Source organism: Saccopteryx leptura, chromosome 6 (genome assembly GCF_036850995.1).
Source record: "Saccopteryx leptura isolate mSacLep1 chromosome 6, mSacLep1_pri_phased_curated, whole genome shotgun sequence".
NCBI classification, from domain to species: Eukaryota; Metazoa; Chordata; class Mammalia; order Chiroptera; family Emballonuridae; genus Saccopteryx; species Saccopteryx leptura.
This window is the reverse complement of record NC_089508.1, coordinates 21069657-21085552: the sequence shown is the minus strand read 5'-3', so window position 1 is coordinate 21085552 and position 15896 is coordinate 21069657. Positions and strand designations below refer to the sequence as shown.

At 38.0% G+C, this 15896-nt stretch overlaps 1 protein-coding gene across 4 annotated transcripts in view; it reads right to left on the bottom strand.

Moving 5' to 3' along the window:
- The window catches only part of CEP128 (centrosomal protein 128), a 412477-nt gene that overhangs the window by 372430 nt on the left and 24151 nt on the right, over positions 1–15896 (bottom strand). For 2 of the 4 annotated variants that reach the window (XM_066342939.1, XM_066342940.1), the window contains exons 3-4: positions 7944–8105; positions 6218–6304 (exon numbers count right to left, since the gene is read on the bottom strand). In XM_066342939.1, coding sequence (XP_066199036.1) covers positions 6218–6304; positions 7944–8090 — 234 coding nt within the window. In that variant the 5' untranslated portion in view covers positions 8091–8105. The remainder of the gene's footprint in view (positions 1–6217; positions 6305–7943; positions 8106–15896) is intronic. The other 2 variants (XM_066342942.1, XM_066342941.1) reach the window with 2 other exon arrangements.

The following is a 15896-nucleotide window of genomic DNA, read 5'->3' as shown; positions in this document are numbered from 1 at the left end:
GCATGTGGACACCCCAGGTTCGATTCCTGGTCGGGGCACACAGGAGAAGCAACCATTGCTTCTCCACCCCTTCCCCTCCCTCTCTCTCTCTCTCTCTCTCTCTCTCTCTCTGCCCCTTCCACAGCCATGGCTTGATTGGTTGGCACATCAGTCCCAGGTGCTGGGGATGGCTCTGTGGAGCCTATGCCTCGGGTGCTAATAGCTTGGTTGCAAGCATGGCCCCAGATGGGGGTTGCCAGGTAGATCCCAGTTGGGGCACATACAGAAGTTTCTCTGTCTCCCCTCCTTTCACTTGGAAGAAAGGAAAAGAAAAAAAAATTATCCAGAAATACTGTCTGTCATCCACAGGCACTTTGATTGTTAAGCGCCCTATGCTTGGCTCTCCTTTGCTGCCTATTTCTCTATAGAATGCCAAGGCTGATCATGCACAATCTGAAAAATAGATTGCTTGCAGAGCTCATCTTAACAGCTCTAGTTTGGTTCCTTACAATCTATTTATTTTCTACCATAAAACAAAAAGGAAGTTGAGGAGGAGGAGGAAATAAAGGAAGGGGAGAGGAGTTTTATAAAATTAAACAATAGTGCAAATTTATAGTTTGCACACTTTTCTGGTTCCACCATCTGTTGTTAAAATGTATTTTTTTAAATGGTTGCTGCTATTTTATTTACCAAAACTTAATTAGTTCTGGCCACTATGTCTAACCTCTCTCCATATGCTGATTTATGAAAACATAAGCCCATAATAATATTCTTGAAGTTTAAAAATTCCCTTCCAAGTGATATTTTTATTTATGTCACTATTTTATTTTTAAAAGAAAACCCAAATATTTAAAACCATATATTACATTCTAACCATAACTTTTAAAGAATTTTCAAAATATTTCCACATAATATTTTGAATGTCAATAAATGAGCATTCATGAAAATGGAAGGCACTCTTACTAATACATTATTGTATTCTGGGTGGGCAGACAATTTACTCATGAATGTAGAGGAGGAAAAAGCAATTTTATGTATGCTATCTAATTTAGCATATACTTTGATATCAAAATATTTTAAAATACACATATCACAGTGAATGGTGCGACGCATTAAGGGTGTTTATAGTCACAGTGATACCCTCATGAAACTGAAGTTAGATCCAATGAATTAAAGGATAGAAAATAACATGCACTAAATGCCTATAATATACCAAGTACTATGTTAACATAGCAAATGCTAGAGGGTAGAGGAATTATTTGATGGATTAAAAAAATAACAAGAACTTAAAGGTTTAACAAGTGTCTAAAACAGTGTGGCTACTTCAATAAATGTAATAATGAAGGTTATATGATTATGTTCCTTTTTTCAGATAATGAAATTCAAGTTCAGAAAGGTTTCTACTTGCCCAAAGCTACTGAATTGTTTCTAGCAGAAAAACCAGGACTTGTTTTGATGTCTGATTCCAGAATCTACAATTTTCCACTAGACTCAAAGCAAAATTCTGTGAAAATTATTCTCCTGTCCAGTAGTTTCATGAGACTTGGTAATAAAATTTTAAACATAAAACTCTAAGAACCTCATTGCTAAGATCTGAAATATACTTACAAAAAGAAGCCAGCCGAATTTCTTTGATCATAATTTCTTACCCATAGACTGTTACTACTTAACGTTACAGTTATTAAAAGACTGACCAAGTCTCACTTTCAGGACAATTAGTAAAGTTCAGCCAAAGAGAAAGCGGCATCAGATACCTTTAGCTTTGAGATATTACAAGTGGCTTGTGCCCAACTCTAAACCATCAACATTATTTTTCTGGGGTGTCACTACATACATTTGACAACTGAAACCTACTGAATAGATAGAAGAAACACCTGGAATTTATTATTTAACATTTAAATTCATCCAAAGTTCATGTGCCAGATGGTAACATCCTATTACTCCCAAAGGGAAATTTTAATCGGAGCACTTAATTAGAAGAAAAATTACCTATTAATGCAAGCCTCTAAGGTCTAATTTGAAATTACTATATTTTAAACAATCTTTACCTTAAAATATGAATAAATCAGCTGATTTGAATCAAGGGAACTGTATTTTTCTTTTATACCCAATATTAACAACTTTAGACTCATTAGATGCAGTCCATATTTCCCCTGCAGAAAGTATTAACTTTTTATGTAGAATATTCTTTCTGGAGTGCATTCCATTTTTATAGCATTAACACAAAAACAGGCCTTGTTGTCTCATGAATAGGAACACAAAGTTTTAGATATATTCTAAACACTTAGCTACCAATTGCACTATTTAACACTAGAGTATAATGTGCTCCAAATGTTCAAAATAAGTTTTCAAATAAAACTTTCCCCACAGGTCCTCTTAGACTCAAACATTCTCAGACTGCTTAAGAAATATACAAAATAAGAAATAACACAGAATGACACTTTCTTAAGGTCATGAAGTTCAAGGAGCCCAAAGACCTTAATTATACTATTCAACTAAATATGGCTCATTGGCTGGAAGCACTTCAAGGAAGTAGAAAATCAATGGTTGTTACTTAGGAAGAAGGCGAAGATCAATGCTAGTGTACGTAAGTTGCAGGATCCACCGTATTGCCTAATGGCAGTCAAAACTGTCAACCTTGACAATCTATCAATGCCAATCCTAGCTCAGAACCAGACTTCTTCCCAATTCTATTTCTGTATTTGTTCCATCTAACTCTAACTATTGACATAGTACCAGCTATAATATTAATGACTTGTGTGACAATAGGCTTCTGTTTTTCAATCAGTTAAGATAATCTCCAAAATCTAGTTTATCAATGTAAATTATACAATCCTGCCAACTTTGAATGCAAAGTCCCAATTTTCAGAAATATAAATTCGCAACATCACAAAAACGTGAGCAACCACGAGGTAAGTGATGCAAATGAATCCTGACGCTGGGTTTTAGGACATCTTTTCCTTGGCTCTGTCACGACTAGCTGGGAGACCGTGGGCGAGTTAGTGACCATTCTGTGCTGCAGTTCTTTATTTTGTTAATGAAAAAAAAAATAGTATCTACCTAATAGAATTGTTGAGAGAATTAAATGAGTTGATATAAAAAAAAAGCGCCATATATTGATAGTAAGTTTACGGAGAAATTCCCAAAGAGACTATAAAACACAGGTGCTGGGTCTCTACAAAACACCACTGACTCCATTGCTGATCCTTGAACACTGCTCAACTCCTCATACAGAAGGCTTCACGTATCATAAGAAAAGAATTACATTTAGGTTGGAGGTTATAAAGACTCAAGGAAACAATGGTGAAATTATGTACATTTCAAGGAAAAGTCATCAGAAAGATGGCCAAACGTGACGCTTGACCCTTAGGCCTTACAAAACCAACAGCAATCATTCTCATAGTTCTCTCGTTAGGGGAGATCATCTCAGAGGAAAACACCGAATTGATTACTTACATTTCCCCCCTCACCAGCTGGCAAAGTATGCTCACAAAATTAAGCCTCAATAAAATAAATATTCAAATGTATATATAAAACATCCATTTCCTGAAGTTTAGCAATAGAATTATTCATAAAATCTAAATTAATAATAAAAAGCTCTTGTCTTCCCTAGAGCAAAAGAGTTGATTTCATTTTCTAGGAAATCTCTTATATTTTAAAAAAGAAATGCTGATTTCAATGAGGCAATAGATATTTAGCATGGAGAAAAATTTTAACAGTTGGACACTGGTTAAACCAGATTAAACTGTTCCAGAGTTTTTTAATATAGTAGGTTTCGCAACAAGTGGAATTGTATGAGTTGTAACATAGTCTCAGAAATAAGAAAGTCAATCTCCAGGGTTCCTCCTTAAACAGGTCACACACTGATTAAAAGAAGAGTTAAAAATGGAGAATACCACCATATACCTAAAGGACTTCAAGATTACAAATAGGTGATAATTCACATGATACTTGGCACATTACATATACTCATTCTTAGGTAGAATATAGTCCATAGCAGTAAACATTTTAATGCTGAGAATACAGGTTCCATTGAGGAGCCCATCAGAATCGCCCGCTGGGAGAAATACTCTCTCTGAGTTGTGCATCTTCCCATCAGTTATGGCAGGTGCTCCCCGGGGTAACTTATAGGTAGCAGGGTGAAGGTCTCTGCTCTATCAAGTGAGTAGACTATAAGGCAATGAGTGACATTACTCCTCCAGTATGCTGGAGGGAAAAAAATCACTGAGAACCAAGCGTTTTAATAGGACAAGAATTTGGAGAAAGTAAGGAGGAGCCTCTAGACCAGACTAAGAAATAGTCTGAAGCCAAAGGAAGACTTGCTCTCCTGTGTCTTACGTTTTATACAAGGGCTTTGCAATCTATATACTTTCAACTCAGATGGAAATAATTACCTGTTGAATGTATTACACTTCCCATATATAAAAGCACTCCCTCAGAGTTCAGCATTATTCAACTCTAGGTCTACCACAAAGTCTTACTGCCAAAGTAGAACACATTTTATGTTTTAAATGCTTATCTGTACAGAAGTTTCTCTACTATATAATTTCATTTCCCAATTATAAATTCAAAGAAAATTTGCTACCATGAGTAAGTATCTAAAATTTAACATGACAAAGTAGAATTGTTCTCTGCTGGTAGTCAGTGTTTTTAATTTTTCAATAATAAATTAAAAAGCAAAGTATTAACTCCCATTAATAATAAGGTAGTTTAATCTACGGCACTTCATGGGCTACCCAGACATAAAAGATCTATAGCTCCATCTGTCAAATACATCATAACTCATAAAAATCTTTTAGATGAAAAAAGTCCAAGTTTATTTTCTAAATGGAAGTAATAGAAAACCTTATAACAGAAGATACATTTCCCTGTGTACAAGCAATTAGTTTCCAATTACAAGCAAATAATGATAACTCTACTTCTCTTTTGTAAAAAGAAAATAAGAAATCATCAACTATAACTATAACTTGAAAGTTATGTGACAATTCAGCACAGCACAGATATGTTTAAAACAATCATTATAGTACAAATATTATACTAGTCTTATTAAAGTATATATTCATAATTGGAAATATGAAGAAATAAATTTAATTGGATTTCCAAGAGATTGCAGACAAATTAAAAAGTTTCAAAAGAAGGAAATAACAGAGATTGAATCAACAAGATATTAATAAAAAACATTCCTTTTATTCCAGAATTCTAGAGTATGTTTCCTTCTTCCATCCCCAGGTGAAGTACAAACTGGCCCATCCTTAAGAGGGCAATTGTGAAATATCTAGGAAACTGTAAGTACACATACCCTTTATTATTTTTTTTAAAAATTTAAGACTTTATTCATTTTAGAGAGAAAAGAGAGAGAGAAAAAGAGAAGAGAGAGAGAAAGAGAAGAGAGAGAGAGAAGGTGGGGAGGAGCAAGAAGAATCAACTCCCATATGTGCCTTGACCAGGCAAGCCAGGGTTTTGAACCGGCGACCTCAGAGTTCCAGGTCAACACTTTTTCCACTGCGCCACCACAGGTCAGGCCGGTACACATATCCTTTAACCCAGTAACTCTGCTCCCAGGAATCACACATGATTGCAGAAAAACATGTGTACCATTATGGTCATTGCTGCATTATTTACAACACTACCAAAAATAATAATAATAATGGATATGTCTATACTATGGAGCACTGTGTAACTATTCAAAAGAATGAAATATGTGAAAAATAATATAAACACAGATTACTAAATAAATCAGGTTGCATAACATTCTATATGATCCCAGTTTTTAAAGCAATCACATGTAAGCTTATACATGCATAGAAAATATCTGGAAAGATATACAAGAAACTGTCAAAACTGTTACCTCTTTGGAGCAGGGACTCAGAAGGGCTACAAGATAGGAGTTTTATTATTTATTTAAACAATGAGCATGTATTTCTTTAAAATAAACTGTGCTTAAAATTCTTAACTCCTCACGAGAGGTCTCCGTAGCCCAAATTTAGTAAGTTTCCATTTAATTCATGTCCTGAGTTCTTCCCCCTCTGACTTAAGCTTTCAAATTCAATAGACTCTTATTGATATAAGCTGGTTGGCAATGCAGCTGACAAGCTGACCTAAATTTAAGCTACAAAAGAGTGGCGGGTCTAAAAGTTCAAGCTGTTCAAATGACTAGCTCCTGTAGCTCACATCCGTAATCCTCAACCCTGCACTTCCAAGCCAGTAAGAGAAAACAGAACCATGGAAACGTTCTTACGTGTTCTACAGCACCTGCCTGGCCGTTACTATAGTCTCGATACTGTCCAAGCATCCGGTCCACTTGTCGCAAGTCTCGACTGGTGTCCTTGAGAAAGAAAATGGACTTTATCAATTGTTCCAAACAGTGTCTTTCCCAGTCAGTCTTAGTAGTATGTCAAACAGTGAAAGCAAGCATTTGTAAAAGGTACAATTTATATCGTAGTGAAGTGGATATCAATATACTTCATACATATCAAATAAATCGTATTAACACAACGGAGAAAGAAATTAAAATCCAACTGTAATTCAGTTGTGTAAAATCTGAAGCACAGAATTTAAATCCTTATCCAAGGTTTCCATAAGAAGTTGGCAGCAAGACCTTTAAAAAACTGAAAAAAATCCTCATTATCAATTTATGCTCCTCAACTAATTCTTACCCTTTTTATGAAAAAGAATCCTAAAAGAACAAATTTAGTAGACTATGTACATGAGAAGTAAATCATTGGGATCCACTTATTTCAATTATGACTTTATCTCAGAACTTAATTGAGGGGAAAAGAGGTATCCTTTAACCTTAAGCTATAAACAACAAATTTAGTTCTATTCAAAACAAAAATGGTTTCCACCTAAATATGCTAGGTTTCACCAAAGAGATTAATACTGCTTTCAAAAATACTTACTACCGTGTCTCATGGTAGGAAGTGCAGGAATTTGTACTCCTAAATCCATTGTTATATTAGTTTCAATAAGTTTAAAAAGAAAAATCAAATCAAATAACAGCCTCTCCACTAGAAATTAGCTTCTTTTTATCTAAGCATACTAACCCAAAGCAATAAAAAGCCAAAATCCATGCAAAGCAAAGATAAAGTATTAATGGGTAAGGAAAAAATTCTATTTCTGAGATTTCTTTTTCCCACTGGGCCTGTGCTGCCTGCCCCACCTCTGCTCCAGGCCCCCCTTCCACGGAAGGGTGCAAACTGCCCCCACCCCAACTTCCAAACACTGTCCGCGATTAGCCTCTAAATCAAAATGGCAGCTCGCTATTATTCATTCATGAATAATCTACCAAGCCAAAATATGAGCTTCTTCTCTAAAGGCACAGGTCCACAGGAAACTAACGATAGTAAAGCCTAATGGTTTCACTCCTACAATATATTATTTGGAAATAGTGCTGTATCCTAAAACACTTTCCACAACCTTCCATGTATTTTAAATATCCTTACTGACCGTGGTAAGCAGAACAATGGCCCCCAATGATGTTCAATCCCTAATCCCTAGAACCTTACATAGCAAAAGAAATTTTGCAGATATGATTAAATCAAGGATTTAGAGATGAGGGATTATCCCGGATTATTACAAACACTCAATGTAACCACAAGTGCCCTTAAAAGTAGAAGAGGGAAGCAGAAGCAGTGAGAGTGAGGCAATACGAGAAGAATGCGGCCCAGCCCTGCTGGTTTTGAAGATGAGGGGGCCACAGACAAGAATGTGGGAAAGGCTAGGCAACAGCTGGCTCCCTAGAGCCTCCAGAAAGGAGCTCAGCCCCACCAACACCCTAATTTTTGTCTAATGAGACTAGTGTCAGATTCTGACCTACCGAACTAAAAGAAAATAAGTTTCTGTTATTGAAGATATTAGTTTTGTGGTCAATTGTTATGGTAGCAAAAAAACCAATACATTGACCGAAACTATTAGTCAGCTTAAACTATTTAAAATTGATTTACTGCCACCATGGTTAAACGAACCTGTAAGGTACTTGTTAGAGCGTTGACCTTCTCGGTGACATCCACCACAGGGCGACTTCGGATTTCCCGGTGTACTGACCTGGCAGCCCATCGACTCAGTCGGTCACGAGAGCGGAAGTACTCTGAATCGCTGGAGGACTCTGCCATTGGTGTACACAAGTCCTTAAAAATAAACCCAGGGTACGGTCACGCAAGTGCGGAAGAGCATGGGAATGAGAAATTCACTATACCGCTCACAAAAATTAGGGGATATTTTATAGCTTCATATTCATTTTTAATTCACCCCTAATTTTTGTGAGTAGTATATTTACTTTTTGATGTTTCTTACTTATTACATTAGTCCTTTGGCTTAACATAATATCAACACATGCAATTTGAAAATATAAGTCACTTCCCCATGTAATTCTTCCTCCTTTGTTTTTTCTGCTTTAAAAGAGCAATTCCTTAAATTCTTCCAGTCATGTTTACAACTCCAAATAATAAAAATCCCTTAGTGTTGTGCAATGTTCCTAAATTTTACAAGCTTCACGTACAGTAAGTACCTCACTTAATCCTATTAAGTAAATAGGACAGGTAGTCTGCATCTCTACAATAAACAGAAAGGGATTTTCTAGGACCTGTGGGTCTCAGTATTAGTCTGAGGTCCATTCTACTGAGCTATAAGAACATATGTATCTTTAAACAAAGATCCAACGCACAGAGAATGACCTAAAATAAGAGAATCCCAGTGTATAGTGAATACTCTCATGCACCTTAATTTAAAATATAGAATTAAACAAATACTATAACAAAGGTACAAACTCTGTAATAACAACTACATGGAAAGATGGTCCCATCAACATCTCTACCAAATTAGAAAGTCCAGTATCCTAATTTCATCAGTAAACAGTTCTCTATATATTCTGTTTTCCCACCCTTACCTCAACTTTCTATTTAATGAAAAAGAAAATCAGTTCATTCAAGACAATCTCAAAAGTTTCAGAAAACCTTTTATAGAAGTTGAAGAAACAAAATGTATTTAGAACATAGAAGTATCAGAGACAACTCAATTGGTCAAAGTGAAAGTGTACTGAGCATTCTCTATTTTCTGTTTAATGGAGGGTTAACGTAACCTTTACCACTAATTGTTATACTTTTCCTAAAATCTGTATGGCCATTTTTTTCAGTCTTAGTAAATCCAGTGTGATAAAACCTTTCTTTAATGATCTAGACAGGCGTCCCCAAACTACGGCCCGCGGGCCGCAATGCGGCCCCCTGAGGCCATTTATCCAGCCCCCACTGCACTTCTGGAAGGGGCACCTCTTTTATTGGTGGTCAGTGAGAGGACCACTGTATTTGGCAGCCCTCCAATGGTCTGAGGGACAGTGAACTGGCCCCCTGTGTAAAAAGTTTGGAGACCCCTGAATATGTTGGACTTTTTGGATCTTTATTCTGAATGCATCAGGGAAATACATACCATGTATCTAAAGGGAAGATAGAGGCACTTTGCTAAATACGTATAGATCTTAGAGCACTAAATGAAAGCAGCTGTGTTTCTGAAATAGTAGATAAACTAAAACTAAATAAACAAGCAAAGAACCTTGCTGTGAGTTTTGGCTTTTCAAAGTGAAATACAGCCTGACCTTGTGGCACCAATAAAAGAACCAATGGAAGATCCAGCTTCTTCATACTAACTGCACCTGGTCTAGAGAACACCTGTCAGATGCATCCCCTCCTCTCCAGAGCCTCTCAACCTCCCACCACACCCCCACCTCTGGCTCCTGCCTCACCTGTCCCGTCTATAAGTCCATGCCCATGATGTAGCTCCCTCCCACATCAGGAAACATAAGCAGACAACTTGAATTTCAACTTGACTACGAATAACTACAACTAATAATTTTATGGTTGTTTTTAAGGATTTAGAGAAATGTTTAAAATAAGCATGTATAATAAGCATGTATATATAATAAGCATGTATAATAGCAAATATAATAAGCATGTATCTATACCTACAATAAATATTATTTTTCTTCCTTCTTATTTCTACTATTCTTATTCTATTCTATTAGTCATGTTATTTTATAAGACTATATTCTTTTTTTTTTTTTTTTTCTGAAGCTGGAAACGGGGAGAGACAGTCAGACAGACTCCCGCATGCACCCGACCGGGATCCACCCGGCATGCCCACCAGGGGCGACGCTCTGCCCACCAGGGGGCGATGCTCTGCCCCTCTGGGGCATCGCTCTGCCGCAACCAGAGCCACTCTAGCGCCTGGGGCAGAGGCCAAGGAGCCATCCCCAGCGCCGGGGCCATCTTTGCTCCAATGGAGCCTTGGCTGCGGGAGGGGAAGAGAGAGACAGAGAGGAAGGAGGGGGAGGGGAGTGGAGAAGCAAATGGGTGCTTCTCCTATGTGCCCTGGCCGGGAATCGAACCCGGGACTTCTGCATGCCAGGCCGACGCTCTACCACTGAGCCAACCGGCCAGGGCAAGACTATATTCTTAATTATTAACCTTATCATTACCCATTCTGATATGTTTGCTTCTAATATTTTCAATAAAATATTTAGAATACTATAACCTTCCCACCCTTCACCCAATACTATTCCTGCCCCACCTCCCCAGGGTTAACTACTAGCATGATTTTGTGTATATCTCTCCATATTTTCATACTTTTACCACAAATATATGTATTTCACAGTCTTTCTTAATGATAAAAACATTACAATCGATTGATAAATATTAACAAGTAGAGATGTGGGATATCTGAATTTAACTTTAAAACAGAAAATCTTAGCAGCATTAAATAAAATTAAAAACATTAAATTATGTCTAACTATCACATAATACCAAAAAATGACCTATCATACCCACTAAAGATTACATACTTTAATAAGATAGAATCACACTTTCCAGCATGATTCCACTAATACACACACAGTCTTCAGCTATTAACTTCAATTACTTTGAGCAATAAAAGATATTCAAACTCCTGCATCTGATGGAACATCTGTAGAAATATCAAGATTTAAGGTGAGATAGAGCTAAGAATTTTGTATGCTGGATTTTAACAGCATATGAAACATTAGCAACCATCTAAGGATTTTAATTACATAAGTATTATAAATGTTGAACTAAAAGAAAGTAAAGAATCTGATTATAAAACAAGATAAAAAATAGATTAATTTTCACCCTTGATTAAAACAATTTAGCACTTCCATCAACTGTCACTGATAATCAAAGGGTAAAACAGCACTCTCATAGCGAACTGAAATAATGCCTGATTGTAAGGGTCACAATGCAGAGGACAGCTATGGTGGCAGAGGTCCAACCTTACCAAAAGATGCCAGCCTGTAACCAGCCAGCAGTACCACTCCGCAGACTCAGCTGATGGAGGGAGAAAGAAACAAATGAGAAACAAGTGGCCACTGGAGTTGTCAAGAGGCTCCTGTCACATAATCAGAACCCAGAGTAAAATGGATGGAGGGCCATAAAAATAGCTCCTGAGAGCCACTTAATATAACTGACTAAAGAAATGAATAAAGCAGTCAATGCCAATTTTCCACCTTGTTTACCATTAAGAATGTATTATACTATAATTAAAAATTTGTAAAAAAAAAAAAATGTACTGTGTAGCCTAATATCAGTGGCATGAATGAAAATTGACCAGGCCTCTAGAAAATCTCCCTAAAGAAATTATACCCACGCAGATTGGTGCAACCACTGTAGAAAGCAATATGGAAGAGTGACCTCAAAAAATTAACAATGGGCCCTGGCCGGTTGGCTCAGTGGTAGAGCGTCGGCCTGGCGTGCAGAAGTCCTGGGTTCGATTCCCGGCCAGGGCACACAGGAGAAGCGCCCATCTGCTTCTCCACCCCTCCCCCTCTCCTTCCTCTCTGTCTCTCTCTTCCCCTCCCGCAGCCGAGGCTCCATTGGAGCAAAGATGGCCTGGGCGCTGGGGATGACTCCTTGTCCTCTGCCCCAGGCGCTAGAGTGGCTCTGGTCACGACAGAGCGATGCCCCGGAGGGGCAGAGCATCGCCCCCTGGTGCGCGTGCCGGGTGGATCCCAGTCGGGCGCATGCAGGAGTCTGTCTGACTGTCTCTCCCCGTTTCCAGCTTCAGAAAAATACAAAAAAAAAAAAAAAATTAACAATGGAACTACATTACAACCCAGTGATTTCAGTTCTGAGAATTTATCCAAAGAAACCCAAACACTAACACAAAAGAATATATACACCCTATGTTCACTGCTGCATTATTTACAACAGGCAAGCCTTGGAAGCAGCCCAAGTGCTCACCAGTAAGACAACTGGATAAAAAAGCTATCATACATTTACAAAATGGAATACTACTCAGCCATAAAAGACAAGTACCATATGATTTCACTCATATGCAGAATCTAATGAACAAAATGAATTAACATGCAAAACAGAGACAGACTCATACATAGAGAGCAGGGCGGGAGATGAGGGCCGAGTGGGAGGGGTAGAACAAGAGAGCAAAAAGAACTACTCACACACACGGACAACAATGTGGTGACCGCCAGGGGGAGGAGAGTACAGGGATAAATGGTGATGAATGTAGACTTGACTTGGGGAGGTGAACGCACAATAAGGTGTAGACCTGAAACCTGTATAATTGTGCTAACCATTGTCACCCCAACAAATTCAATTGAAAGAAAAAAAATTTCCAAAAAAAAAAAAAAGAATTGTACCCAAAGTGTTACAATCATTCCAGGTTGATAAAAGCATACTAAGAATGGTCACATAAGTAAACAAATACACATGGCCATGAAGAAATGTTCTTCCTAATAACCTACAAACTACAAATTAAACAATGAAATACTTTTCCACCCATTAAGTTGCTCTCCTTTTAATCAGTGGTCCTCAACCTTTTACACTTGGAGACTGGTGAAAATAGGAGAATTATCTTGGGATTATTAAGACAGAAATTACCCTGAGCATAAGTGAATTCAACTAAGATCACAGGCACAATCTTCACACAATATCAGGATGGTTAACTCTTTCATAGACTAACACAAAATTTCTGGTGAACCAGTCTGCAGGCCGGTGGCTGAAAAACAGTTTTAAATAATGTTTATGGTTAGCCAGGTTGTAGGCGAAAGAGCACTCCTATATTGTCCTAGTAGGAATGCATAAATTGATACAACTTGTCCGAATGTCTGCAAGCCATACACATCAAGAGCAGTTTGTACCCAAGTAACTACACTTCCAAAACCTTCACCTAATAAAATCATCCGGAATACATACAAAAATGTATATATAAGGATACTGACTGAGAAGTTATAATAGAACAGCGGTTCTCAACCTGTGGGTCGCGATCCCGGCGGGGGTCGAACGACCAAAACACAGGGGTGGCCTAAAGCCATCGGAAAATACATATTTATAACAGCGGTTCTCAACCTGTGGGTCGCGACCCCAGCGGGGGTCGAACGACCAAAACACAGGGGTCGCTTAAAGCCATCGGAAAATACATATTTTATTTAAAAATGTATTGTATAATAAATATGTATTTTCCGATGGCTTTAGGCCACCCCTGTGTTTTGGTCGTTCGACCCCCGCTGGGGTCGCGACCCACAGGTTGAGAACCGCTGTAATAGAAGGAAAAGAAAAACAACCTGAATTTCAAATTATAAGAAAATGAATGGTTAAAATACAGTACATTCATATATTGAAACAGTACACAGACATTAAAAACTCTTTCTGAAGACATGTAATAGCAATGTAAGGAGGAGAAGTATGAATCCTGATATTTTAATAAGCATTATATATTGTCTGTATGTGACTATAAATTCCCAGTATACAATTTAGAGGAGCAGAAAAGGGCGATGACCAAAGGGGAAAAAAGTATATCAAAAGTGTATTTCCCACCCAGAGTTTACAGCAAATTACTACTTTTTTAAACATTCTTATCTCTCCTTAAATTTCTACAATGAAAGTATTGTCAGAGAGAAAAACCTAATGTATACTTAAAAGAAAAATATAAAGATGACTTTCAGAGATAGATTAGTAACAGGGTGACAGACTGGAATGTGTGTTTAAGTAAAAGTTATTCATCCGGAACTCATTTTTTCTTAGTAGAGGTTTCCTTTCCCTTCTTGACAACTTCTTAACTGAACTTTCTAGTCCCCTGACATCTAAGTTGGTAGAGCCCTATCACTAGTTCTCACCTCGTGATGAGCTAAAGAAATGGGACCACAAAGCCAATCTCGGTTTCATACAGAAGAGTAGGAACTGGCCAAAGAAACCATCATGCGTCTATCTGCTAAAACAACATTTTTTTAAATTATGTATAATTCTCACTTTGTAAGATTGTCAAAAGACAGGAATGAACTTGAAAGTTGAAGGACTATGTGAAAGTGTACTGTGTACTGACATTGCTTATACAACCAAATTCTGCTTTGGAAAACAAATTAAAAAGTGGTTCATGAATGATATTTAATCACAATTACAATTTGAAGCCCAAAGAAGAATTATTAAGACTAAGAGAAAAATATCTATGTTTGCTCAAGGAAAATCTTTGTTATTTTTAAAGATTCAAGAGGAGAAATTTTAGGCCCTGGCCAGTTGGCTCAGCGGTAAAGCGTCAGCCGGCGTGCAGGAGTCCCAGGTTTGATTCCGGTCAGGGCACACAGGAGAAGTGGCCATTTGCTTCTCCAACCTTCCGCCTTTCCTTTTTCTCTCTCTCTTCCCCTCCCGCAGCCAAGGCTCTATTGGAGCAAAGTTGGCCCAGGTGCTGAGGACGGCTCCATGCCCTCTGCCTCAGGCGCTAGAATGGCTTGGGTTACACTGGAGCAACACCCCTGATGGGCAGAGTATCACCCCCTGGTGGGCATGCCAGGTGGATCCCTGTCTGGCACATGCAGGAGTCTGTCTCTCTGCCTCCCCACTTCTCACTTCAGAAAAATACAAAAAGAAAAAAAAAGGTGAAACTTATTTGGATTAGAAAGTCATTCTCAGTATCATAAGACATAAGATATTTGTTAATTTTTTTTTAAAAAGTCTCTAAATTTGAAGAATGACTAAAGAACTCCTAAAGAACAATTTTAAAAAGCTGAATCACCTAAATCCTGGTTAAAGGTGAGAAAGGCAATTCTTTCAATGGGAGAAAAAGCAGAAAACATTCTCTTACCACCACCTACTGGTACAACAAAACATCTCACTGATGAGAAAGCAGTAATATTGATGCTGTCTGCTTTTCAGACACTGAGTTTTTTCCAAGACTAGAGAGGACAATGATAGGTGACCTTGGGGGAAAGTCTCCAGAGGCTTAGAAAAGCTCTGGGTGTGAAACCAGATGGTACAATTCTTAAAGGAGTTTATTTAGCTGTTCCTAGCACATCAGTATTTAAAGGCATAAATATTGTTCCTTCTGCCTTAATGAACCTTATAAAGAAGACACACCCCCACCAAAGCAAGCAATGTACCCTCATCAACCCACTCCCACTGAGGCTCTATCCATCAGAAACAAATGCCGTGTGCAAACCTGCACTGTGACCACGGGGAGCAAAACTGCATTCCGCCCTGTAATAAGGGACTGGCAGGGAGTCTGCACAAACTCAAGTCCACCTCTTTTGTTATTTGACCTAAAAAGCCATCAGATTGTCTTCATTATAATGATGCACATTTGTATGTATGAGAGCTGTAATTTATTGATTCTCAAGTCTCTTTTCCTCAGAGCCAGTTTAAAACAATTAGGATTTGCAAGCTGTTCCATAAAAGATAAGCACCCAGCATCAGGGGTGACATTTCACAAAGGCTGACGAGCGCATGTTAAGTAGGTGATTGCTTCCGTGGCCTCCAACTGCCTCAGCCGCCCCTGTCCAAGGCAACTGTCCTCAAACATGTTCAAGGTAATGATGTTGATCTTTAAGGGGGTCGCGGGAGGTGGGGGGTATGTTTTAAGCTTAATCATTATCCAAGTTCAAATTTTAGAATGCATTTCTCACTGTTTCA